The 12,001-nt window shown below is 45.7% G+C and overlaps 1 protein-coding gene across 2 annotated transcripts in view; it reads left to right on the plus strand.

Moving 5' to 3' along the window:
• The window catches only part of SYDE2 (synapse defective Rho GTPase homolog 2), a 49,665-nt gene that overhangs the window by 8,558 nt on the left and 29,106 nt on the right, over positions 1-12,001 (plus strand). The window contains exon 1 of one of the 2 annotated variants that reach the window (XM_052802141.1): positions 10,691-10,969. The exons of the other annotated variant lie outside the window; for it this stretch is intronic. Within the exon in view, the coding sequence (XP_052658101.1) occupies positions 10,861-10,969 (109 nt within the window). The 5' untranslated portion in view covers positions 10,691-10,860. Of the gene's footprint in view, positions 1-10,690; positions 10,970-12,001 lie in introns of those variants that run through there. 2 annotated transcript variants of the gene reach the window in all.

Raw genomic sequence — 12,001 nt, forward strand, 5'->3', positions numbered from 1 at the left:
ATTCTATGACTCTATGTTATCTGAGGAGAGAGCCAGTCGGAGAGAGTGATTGTGCGTTCGCATCCTGCTCGCCATGCACTCTGTCTCGCCTCCCCACAGAGCACGAGCAGCACTCCAGTACTGGCAGCTGCAGCCACTACTGCTTTTGCCTCTGCACAAGAAATCGATGCTTACTTTGATATTGGCTCTCTTGCCTGGCAGTAGTCTCTAATGACTACAACATGAGGACTTCTTAATGGTGAAAGCCGAGCATCAACCAGTTCTGTAGGACACCCTGATACCTGGGAAGAGCAGATTCTTCTTCAGTTGGTGTTGATCTCTAAGGCAACAGCAGCCGTGGCGCTGAGCACGGGAAGTAACGGGGCTCACGCCTGTCCATGGCAAAGGAAACACTTCCTTGGGAAGCGGTCCTTCCCAATGTCCATCCATAACAACTGTTGTCCTTCTCAAATGGTGTGTGGAACCAGAAACGCCGCTGGAGCCCAGGATGCTTTTGTGAGTCACAAGCTGGTTTTCACTGGGTGGGCAGCGGAGGTGGGGGCAGCCAGTGGGACCAACCGTGCATGTTGCCTGCTTGTGCACATTGAATCCTGGAGACACGGGTTTCTGCCAAAATGATCCCTAAACCTGTGTCCATTCAGAGGTTGCTGAGTGTTAAAACTGTTTTAAGTAACTGACTGTCAAAGACTGATAAACACGTTTTAGCTATCTAGAGAGGGCTCTGCTCCTGTGGGAGGCAAAGCTCAGGGCCCTGGGAGCATTACGGGCAAAGCCCTTCCAAGGCCTAAGAAAGAGGTGCGTGAGGACGGCAGCGGCTGTGAGGTCTCGAGGTGGTAAAGTCCCACTTCAGGAAGTGAATCTTGTATGGAGCTGTGTCATGGCACTTGTCCCAAAACCCTGCAGTAAGCTCAGCAGTGACAGCATAAGTGAGGGTAAGGAAGTGATGAGGGGAAGAGAGGAGGTAAAACTAGGGGCATCATTCTCTGGGGTTGTTCAGGTAAAGCAGGTTAAGTACCGAAGGGTCTTCATTAAACCCATTTGCTGTTTAGAAAGGAAAAAAAATGCTGGCTTAGAGCATTAATTCATTTGTGTTTCAGAAGCAGGCAAAGTAGAGGGGGAAGATGACTGAGTCAAATTTTTTGAGTGTTTTCTAGGAGAGCAGGATGTTGGTAGAAGGAAGGGGCAGGACTGGGGAAGAAAAAGGAACATTACAGTTTTTGTCTATAACAAAGGAAAACATGCTGTGCAAAAGAGGGCGTTGAATCCTAAGGCAAGGTGTTAATGATATCTAGGTGTTAAAGCTCTGAGACTTGATACCGTAGTTAACAAAGCATCAGCTTCACTGCATCGGTGGTGTTGCTGAAATGAACTGTCGGTTTTGGGGTTGTTTATAGAGCAATGCAGGAGGCAGTCTTTGGTGTTTGCTTAGGGTTCTTTTTTCCCTGTGAACATGTATGAAGATCTGGAGAAACACATTCTGTGTGTGTGTCGTCCCCCCCCAAGGTTTTCCTTCTACAGCCTGCAGGCTTTGACCTGCCACTAGCTGCCCAGCCAGGGTCCTGTCTGTCACATAAGTGCACAACGGAGTCACCTCGGAAAGGCTACAAACTTGTAATGGCGTCTTAGCGCATAATTTAGCCTGCGATACCTGATGAACTATATGCGTGATTAGAATGTGCTATTTGAGGATACATCTTCCAAAGGGATGCTAAAACTGGCAGCTTTACAATTTGACCTGATTTTTCTTTGTTGCTGGTTTTAAAGATAGAAGCCACTATGTGGTTAAAATCTGTTTTGTTGTGTTTGGTTGGTTGCATTTTATTTTGAGAAGGAGGGGGATAATTTTAGTTCTTCAGAACTAAAAATTAGATCAAAATCCTGGCAACTGCTCAAGATAAATGAGCAACCTTGCAATAAAGAGGTTTCTGTCACCTTGGAAACACAGTTTGAAAAAGCCAGTTGGAGTAATTTTAGTTTCAGACTTCCCTCTGCCCTTGTCCCTCCCATGCAAATTCTGTTTTTACACTCAGTATATCCGGTTTAGCTGTGTTTCTTTTCTATATACACAACAGGGGAATTTGCCAGACAAAAGTGGAAGAACACTGAAAATGACCTTGTGCACGATGCTTCAGAGCAGAAACCGGTGTTTGGAAACACACAAAGTTAAACTCATCCAAAACCAGATTTTAAAAGATCAGTCATTTTATATCTTACAGCCTAGTGTAAAAAATGCAGAAATGTAACTTTAAATACTTGTTTTTTACATGCTGTTGAGTCTTTTTATTCTAGAGAAGAATATGGTATTTAGGGAACAAATTTTAGCAATGAGAAGGAGGGTTGGAGGTGTTAAACAAGGAAAAAGCTACTTTGAAAAATGGATTTAATATAGTCATGGTCTTTCAGAATCCCCACCATTGTGATATCCGTCTGAAATTTGTTGTATTGAACTGCTGTGTGTCTTTGTTGTGGACGTTACACAGATTATGCTGTGGCATGGCTGGAAACTCAAGTAATTAGAGAAGAGATTAGGATAAAGTAGTGCTTCTATCCAGTAAAGAATGTAAATATTTTGAATATTTTCAATAGCTCACACTTCTCAATAACAGATCTCACCTGAAGAGTGCCCTTACTGTGAGAGCCCACTAGAGAAAGCACAGAAGCCTTTGCAGCCTTTCCTGTCTACTTGAAATCAGCTGAGATACATGGACTTTCCACTCCCACTCAGAAAATATTCCAAAGTGAAAAGTAAATTGATTTTCAATTATTTGAAAGATTAAATTGCATTTAAATAAATATATATTATTGTCCAGGTAATATTCCTGGAAACGCAGAGGAACCCATGCAGGACCAGCTGACATTCCCTGCGCCGGCACCTCGTGTCACCTCTGCCTGTTGGGCTGCTACCAGCTGTGCGGCCCGTTAGGCTGGGTAGGAAGAGATGCCACCCAGGACCGTGTGCCATAGTCCGAGCAGCCACAGAAGACTAGCAGAACAGTACACTAATACACCACATGAGACACGACTAGATAGAATAGCTGACTAACATTTGGGTTAAGTATTTGGAAACGCTTCCTAACCACGTGACTGGTTAGACTGTTGGGGTAATAGTAGGACCATATAACTTGAGATCTTTAAAATGAGATTGGTCGGAATATGAGCAAACAAGGAGATGAGTGATTAAGGGAGCACAAATGAAATTATAAATCTATTTTTTCCCCTCCGTTTTCTTGGATTCTGTTGTGTCTCCCCGGAGTGACTGAATGTTATGATGGACATTAATAATTAAAAGAAGCTTGACCGTGCCACCTTCCCATCAGCTGCTGCACTTTTGTCATTCCTTGTTATCACAGGGGTGAGTGAGTGTTGGGAGCAAGCTGTCAGCAGATGGTAGGCAGCAACCCTGGCAAGTTTGCAAATGAGGGACTTTCCCTGCTGGAGCCAGCAGGATCAAGTACTAGTTTTCTCCTTGCTGCATTGTTCTTTACAAGTCAAGAAAGCTCATCAGGTCAAAACACGTGCTCCATAGCGGCTGGCCTAAGCAGGAAAGCTTTTTTCTCCGGCGAAACACAGTTTTATTCTGTCCTGCTTGATAGGTACACTCCAGGAGATGAAAAAAACCTCCAGGGTTCACCTGTGTAGCTGAACAAGAATGCTCTTCTATTTTTCAGCCACTGTACTGAAGCAGTGTTGTTCAGATTTGCAGACAAGCTGGGTATGAGCACGCTAATGCATGCACAGACTTCATTGTCATAGTTTCTTACCATTAACTTCTCTGATTGCTCTGTTTGACACACACACAACAGAGAGAAGAGAATATTTCACATGTGACATTCCACAGATCTCTCAGCAGCCTGAGGTGATATGCAGGGTTTCTCTAGCTTTTTTTCCCCCATTTTTTTGGCTTTGTAACATACAGGATGACTATCATGAAATGATCATATATGCACACGTATAAAGTTGTTTGAATAATAAAATTATTTAGCTTACATAAAAGAGAAAAATAGACTAGATCCTTTCAACATGTGAAAGTCATTGGCAGATTTTGCCTACAGAAATATCTGTTGCTTGTAATTTAAGATTATAAGAACACATCTTTAAGGCATCCTTGTGATTATCTTAAGTACTTTGAGCACAGCACACTACATACAGTACTTAGAAAGGATCAGACTTTCAATGTAAGGACCTTTCCACTTCTCTTTTTAAATACTGCCTTTCCTTTTACAGCATTTAGAAATCCTCTATACTTTGCTCTGCCTTGAAACTCAGAGTTTTGAGGCTGATGATTAAAAAAAAATTGCTATTTCTAATGGTAGAAGTGGAAGAAAGGAACTTTAAGAAAGTGGATTCCCCTAAGAACATGTTCATTAAATGTGTTCCCCCATTCTGGCATTTTGTTGGCTGTTAGTAGGTAATTGGAAGCCATTCAAGATACTCTTCTTGCAATGCTTAAGTTTTGCAGGTTTTTTAATAAATAAATTTTGCATATGCAGCAGGTTTTAGGACCCTGTGCATAATGGGATTTATGGTAGATGTACCTTGCAACATCTCCTGGGCTCTGTTGTGTGGCCTGGCAGACCCTTGGCAGAGCTCCAAGGGTTTGTCAGTTGGTACAGCACTCCGGTGCAATATTAACAGGGGCTGCTACAGGACACAGCTCAAAAACCTTACGGCTCCAGCTAGTTAGGGGATGAGATTCGCAAATGTCACCTTTAATCTAAATTTGGATTAATAGCCAAATATTGTGAGAGACTGAGTGATGGCGGAGGCTTTCTGAAGGCAGGAGGCTGAGGAGAAAGGTGTCGCGCAGGCAGACGTGGGTGAGAGCTCTGCTTCTCCGGGGCAGAAATGGCAGGAGCACAGATATGGTCCTGGCCTAATGAGATAGGACAAAATAGACAGACATGCTTATTTTGTGATTTCAGTTCCTTCATAGAGGATCTCCTAATGTTTTGAGCATAAATTTGAATCTGTTTTTCTTTTGCCCAAACATATTGCACTCTTTGCTGGTGTTTCCTTTCACTTCAACCAAGGTGGAGTGTCACCAACCTGCTGGTTTTGTCTCCATGTTAGGAGAAGGTAATGGTGATGATGGTCATGATACCGACTATTTTTACTGTATGGGTAATGCTTTGGCTTCTTTGTATCCAAAACGCTTTGGTATTTTTAGCATATCTTCAGTGAGACTGGCATCCTACCATAGCACTGGCATGCTGTAAGATTGCAGTCAGAGGTGGTAATGATGGCCCTGAAGTTCAATGACATGTTTTGAAAAGCTCATAGGGATGTTAGCTTGCATTCTTTAAAAAGACAAATACCAACTTAAAAAAATAAGTGCAAGATACTAAAAAGAGCATGAATTACAGTCTTTTTTCTGTTTAAACAAAGCACAGAAGGCAGAGCCGTGAACACTCCTGCTGCTTCACTTAGCTGATAGCTATGAACACAAGTATTTCCACCACATTGCTCATTTGTATCTAGGTTAACCTTACATGGCTCTTAAAATCCTTTCCTGTTTAATGTTAATTACAGCTTAACAGGACAAGTAGTTCATGCCACTGGGAGCAATGGGCTCAGCACTTCACATTACAGGCAGGGTAGCCACCATCCTGATGCTACAAGTCACATTGCCAGAGCCCAGGTGGCCCATGCCACAGGAGTCAGAGAGGAACTGGTAGTGGCAGTGGCTTCTCAGAGGTCCGTTACCTCCTTGTGAGAAGGCACCAAGTTTGGCTGGACGTGGCCAAGCAACAGCAATGCAGGTGTAGTGCACTGGGTGTAAGATCTCAACAGTGGTGCCTCTTAAAGCCGTTTTGGACTAAGGAGGTTTCTGGCAAGGACGCACTCTAGAAGGGAGTCAGTGGTCTGAGCCAAACACTCGACTGCTCTTGGAGTCTCTAAAATTTGCTTTTAAAAAGTGCAACCCCAACTGCAAATGGTTCCAGAGACCAGGGAGCAGAGCGTTGAGCCGTTTTGGTAATGAACACCTTCAGCTTTGTCCAGCCTGTTGTCTAGCAACCTCCTCAGGTTTAGAATATAAATGTTTTATTCTCCCATTGGTTTGTCTTCCTAAGAAGATAAGCAGCTGTATTTTGGACCCTCTGGGCCTCTGGGGTGCCTCGGCTGGCCAGTTCAAAATAGGGTCTGGGGGTTACAAAGGTATGGATGACTATAGTGGTGTCTGCATCAGAGAGAGATCAGTCGTTTGGCAGGCTGGAGATAATGCACACGGCTATTAGCTGCCTGATAAAGTTTCATGGGACTCTTTTTTCAGTCCATTTCGATGTCAGGAAGGCAGACACTTTCAATAAAAAGAGTGCTCATAGATTTTATTGGGGCATTCAGATGCTTCCAGTTCCCAGCTGTCACCAGCTCCGCTTTAGTCATATAGTTGTCACTCTATCCTCCTGTCTGTGACAGGTCTTTAGAGAAGAAAGATACGGATTTGCTAAGCTTCAATGAAAAGCAGACTCACGTTTCCAGACGCTTTTAGTTTTACTCATATGAATGAATTGCACTGAAGTAAAATAAAGGATATCTTTACACAGTTACATCCTAAATTAATATGTAACTTATTTCAGGTACAGGAGCAGGTCTTAGATGCTAGGAGGAATGGAATTTTCCAAAATCAGACCAGAACAGTTCAAAACCAGTCCCTAAGTTTGTACAGAAATGCACGTCTGTGTACTTAGGAAAGCACAGCTTCTTCACGGTGTCTGCTGAGGCAGAGCTGACCTCTGAAACTGTCAGCAAGGCTGTAAAGGTTATTTGTCAGTCTTTTATGAGGAACTATTTATCTGCGTAATTTCATCATTCAGCTGTATCAGTGCCCAGATATTGCCACCTATGTATCAGCTTCTTCACCAGGGATATCCTTCTCATCAATGCATTTTTTTTCCAACTTAAGTTTGACGTTTTTGCTTGTGCAGTCATTTACAATTCTCATGTCATCAACTCAGAAAAGATTAAGGAATTGGCGAAATCTCAGTCTGTTAATGAAAAAACTTTTTAAAAATATTTCTCTTTGTACCTTCAGAAGAATACTGCTTTCTATTTGTTTAAAGTCACACTGTTTAACCGGTCCTAAATATTTGCCAGTTTCCTAATAAGAAGCCTCTTCAAGTCGATGCAAGCTCTAGTCCCATCCTCTTGAAGTAGCTTTTACTTTTTGTAGTCCAAGTAAAAGGACTCACATCCAGCACTGTGTGCTTTGCAGCTCCTGAACAAAACAGGCTGAGCTGAAAACAAAAGCTCAGCTTTGACTCTTACTCCACTGGCTCAAGTTAGTTCCAGACAGATCCTTAATGTTATTTTATCTGCAGGTTTTTTTTTTTTTTTTTGTGTGTGATCAATGCCAACTCTGTTGGGCAAATACAGGATGCATAGGGATTTAAAAAAAATTCAGCTGCCAACAAGAAAAAGTGCTTTGTAACCACAGTTTGGAATGGAAACAATTTTCTAAGATACAGATCAAACCGTGTTTATAGACTCAACTATTGGCAGCTTTTCACCGAGCTATTTCCTGTGTGCCTATTGCATAGAGGAGTAATCTAAATGCTTAAACTAACATTTAAAACCATACAGAACATGAAGAAAGTACTGTGTGAAGCAGCACGGAAAACACAATGCTGTTGAATTTTCTTTTGTTTCCATAGCTAATACTCATGGGAGAAGGCAGTACTGCACACCAAATGTCAGTACTCCAGTTCTTCACAGGATTTGGTCCTTACTTTGGCTAGTACCTACTTTCTACTAATATTGTTTTAATTGCTAAAAGGAAATATCCAAGTAACAAAATTTCCCAAAATGCCACCTAAGTAAGAGGAACTTGCTGAAAGTTACATACAGTTACTTTAAATGCAGTAAGTTGTTATTCATTAGGGAACTCATTCAGATGATCTAAGGCACAGGTGGACAGGAGGAATCTGATTTCCCACTAGAACAGGTGAGAAAGATGCAGGTGTGAAGATGGCAGTCAAGGTAGGCGTAGACTTCTTTTCTTTGCTCAATTTGAAATGGTTGCAGCAACTTTTTCTTGCAGAAAATGTCCAGAGTTCATCTGCTAGCTATTTTGAATCTTTTCACTGGTTTTTAATGGGGAAGATCCCCTCTTCCAGGCTTCAGATGCATGCCCTTTGCTTCAGGCATACATTTGCTGGTGGCACAGGTAACCTCCCAATAGCATCAGAAAGGTTAGTGCAGTCGAGCTGTGGTGCCCATGCAGAATTTTACCGGGGATTTTGTCGCTGGTGTTCTGCTTGGCTGGTCTGCATTCCTTCCATCCAAGCCATGTCTCAGCTAGGGAGGATAGCAGCTCCGGTACGAGGAAAGGTTTAGAGCTGGGAGACTAATTTAGGTTGCATGGGACCTCTGGAGGTCCTCTGGTCAGCCCCAATGCAGAGCAGGAGCCACGTAGGTGAGCTTGGCCAGGGCCAGCCAAGTCTTCAGTGTCTCCAGGATGGAGTTCCCACAGCCTGTCTGGGCAACCTGTTTTAGCATCCGACTATGAGATGAACAAAAAGAAATGCCCTCAAATATGTTCATACCTTTCTTCTTTGCATCCTTACAGATCAGAACCACAGTTCTGGAAGGTGTAGTAAAAGGTTTTACATGCTGATTCTATCCTGGAAGTGAAAGGTTTTGTTGGGAACGAAAGCTTAACCACTCAAACAGGTAAGATCAGTTTAGAGGAGGTGGCATTGGGCTTTTCCTTTACTTGGGCCCATAGGTAATGAAGAAAACGTAATTGTGAATTAATCTGCTGGAGACAGATGCATTAATTGTGCACAGTGAGTGCACTGTCAGGAAAGCATGGATAGTGTTGGTTTTATGCATTTCTTGCATGCTACTTTGCCTGAGACGCTGTTCCTAAGCCAGCTTGTGGGCGCTGTGACACAGCTGTCAGAGGGGGCAGGATCTGACCCCCATAGGGACAGAGGCCAGGCAGACCCCTTGGGACTCACAGCTCCTTACCTGCACAGCAGTGAGCATTGGGACCGTCCCAGCCACTGCCCTCTCGTCTGTGATTTTTCCCAACCAAAGGCATTCTGGAATGGTTTTACATCTTGCTCTGAAACTTGTACACAGATATTTCCCAATATGTGTATTTAAAGGAATGCAAATGGTTTCAACAGACAGGATGGCAAAATGGCATTTCAAGTTGTTACAATGTGACATAGGATAACTATCGTGAGATTCATTTTAGATGAAGAGAAATCGTAACTACTCTGTAATGTTTTTTTTTTTACATTGTAGAAACACAGGTATTACTGGGTTACTACTGTTGATGTCTCATATACAAAGGTTCAAAATTTTAATCTAATTTTGTTCTTCAGGAAGATTATTTTCAAATGATCAAATTATTAAATCCCCCTCAAAATTTGGTAAGCGAGGAAATCTGTGAGTATGTGCGATGTTCATGAGCTGCAGTTGTTTTCTCCAGCACGGAATGAGCACTTCCTTTGGCCCAGTCTTTAGGGGTTTGCTGTGTACCAAGGCAGTGCTGTGCTTGGCACGCAGAACGTGTGGAATGGCTGCCTGCTCCCGGCTGCCTTCCGTGGGGAGGTGACATCCAACCCACCGCCAACGGGTAGGGGTCGGCGACGGCTCCTCTGCTCTCACCCACCACAGGGTAGGTGTATCGCAGATCGTTAGTAAGATATGTCATATAAAAATCTGCAAAATACATTCCTGAAGCTGTTTATAATGAAATGCAGGAGATGTAGACGTATGTAGATGTTAACCAATGAAAGCTATCTCAGTACTTTATCTTGGTAAAAAATCAATGACATACCATTTCCCAAGATCGGTTTCGAAGGGCTGTGCACTTGCTAATGGAATTAATGCATGATGTAGCTGAGCAACACATACACCAAAACCAAATTTTTGCCTGCTTCAGCAGCCTCAGTACATTGTTTGCTCTGTCCTAATGCCGCTTGTCTTCTACCTGTGTGGCAACTCGGCTGGCATACTAAAGGCTACTAACACCAAGGCCAACCCCATCCCCGCTCCGCTGGGTTACTCTGCTGAGGAGGGTGCAAAGGCTTTTTGAGAGAGCGGGCTGCTTTTCCCCCGGTGGCCGGGACTGCAGGGAGACTGTCTAAAAACCTGCCGGGGAGCAAGAACTGCCACATGCACGGCCTGAGCCCAGAAGGGAAAAATAAGTTTGCAGCCTACAGATTTGTTTCTTTGGGAGGAAAAAAACAATTAACATCGAGGGAAAAGAACTATTTAAACTATGCCGTGAATCCTTTGGCAAGAAACGCTAGGCACACGGCTGACGGAGAAGATGCTACTCAGAGCTGTAGTGAGAAACACTCCCAGGACAACTCCGGGTACTGATGGGGAGTCTGTGCCCGAGCAGGACGGACACCCGGGGCGGGGGGGAGGGGAGGGGCGGCCCGCCACCTGCGATAGCCCCAGGAGCCCGGGCTACCTCCGGCAGGCACAGGCGGTCCCCCTCGCCCTGCACCGTAGGGACCGGCTTCCCTCAGGCGGCCCGGGGCGGACACCCCTTCCCCGCTTTTCGGGCCGGGCCGGGCTCGGCGGCGTCCCCCTGCCCGTCCCCCGGCCCCGTGAGGAGCGGCGGGCGCGGCCCCCCGAGGCGAGGCGAGGCGGGGCGGGCGGCGCCCCCCGTGCGGGCGGGGCGGCGGCGGGCATGCGCACTGGGGGCGCCCTCTCACCCCGCTCAGCTATGCCAAGTATGTGCGCGGCGGAGCCGGGGCCGGGCGCGCGGAGCCACGCCGCCATGGGGCAGCGCGGCCCAGGGCTGCCGCCGCCGCCGCCGCCGCGCAGGGGGGCTGCCGGCTCCCGCGGGCCGGGGGGCAGCGCCCGCTGAAGGCGGCGGGGAGGCAGCTCCCAGGCATGGCTGACCCGCTCCGCAGGACGCTCTCCAAGCTGCGGGGCAGGAGGTCCCAGCGAGGGGCGGCGGCGGGCGCCGGGCACCGCCACGGCGGGGTCTGCGCCCCGCAGGGTAAGTGTCTGCGGCCGGGCCGGGGCTCCGGCTGCCTGCCCGCCCGCCCGCCCGCGGCCGCTCCTTACCTCACCTCACCTCACCTCACCTGCCGGGCGCGGGCGGCGGGGAGCGCCGGGACGGCGGCGGGCGGGCGGCCGGTTCCCCGCCGGGCGAGGAGTCCCGTGGGCGCCGGGGATGCGCCGTGCCCGCTCCCCGGAGAGCCGCGGGAGGGGGCCGGGGTGGGTGCCGGTCCTGAATCTGGGTCTTGAATCGATCCTCAACGGCAGCATCTTCGCGTCGGTAACTGCTCTTCTTCTCGGGAGTAAAAATTCCTCATTAAAGTAAGAGGCTCTTGCATTTAGACCAGTACGTTGTGTGAATCCCTGCACGTCGTCTTATCATATGACCGTGGGCCGTTCTCTGGCTTTTGTTTGCTCCTTCTTGTTGTTTTTTTGTTTGGTTTTTTTTTTTTTAAAGGTGCTCTTGAAAGCTTACGAATCAATTTTTAGTCTTGCTGTTGTTCCATTTAAATACATAATTATTATGTTTTATGGTTTTACTAGGAAACTTAGTGAAAGAAAATGTGCTTAAATAGCAACTAGAAGAACTATGAATTGTTTGATCCATATATGGAGAGGCTGGAAAAAGCTGTTCCCCTCTTCATTACTGTCTGAAAAGCAGCGCACAGTATGGTGTTGAAATATTTTGTATGCCTTGCTATGTAGTAAGGTGTATGAAACATTAAATACCGTATGGAAGCCTTTGGAGAAGGAACCATTGTCATCTTCTGTATTTGTGTGGCGGCCTGGTCTGGTTTTGAGCATATATTAAATATATTAAAGTACTAATAGAGAGTAGGCAGCGTTCTTCTGAATGAAACTTTGCTCTAGAACAAAAAGTATGTGCCTGACCTGTATGTCTCTGAAAGCTTTGTATTTATTTAGAACTGGCTCGTTACTGTAACAGCTAACGACATTGAAAACTTGCTCTGTGATATTGAACCACTGGTTGTGCAGATACTTGCATGTGAAACAGCTTGTTACTAAAATA

Source organism: Harpia harpyja, chromosome 11, assembly GCF_026419915.1.
Source record: "Harpia harpyja isolate bHarHar1 chromosome 11, bHarHar1 primary haplotype, whole genome shotgun sequence".
Taxonomy (NCBI): Eukaryota; Metazoa; Chordata; class Aves; order Accipitriformes; family Accipitridae; genus Harpia; species Harpia harpyja.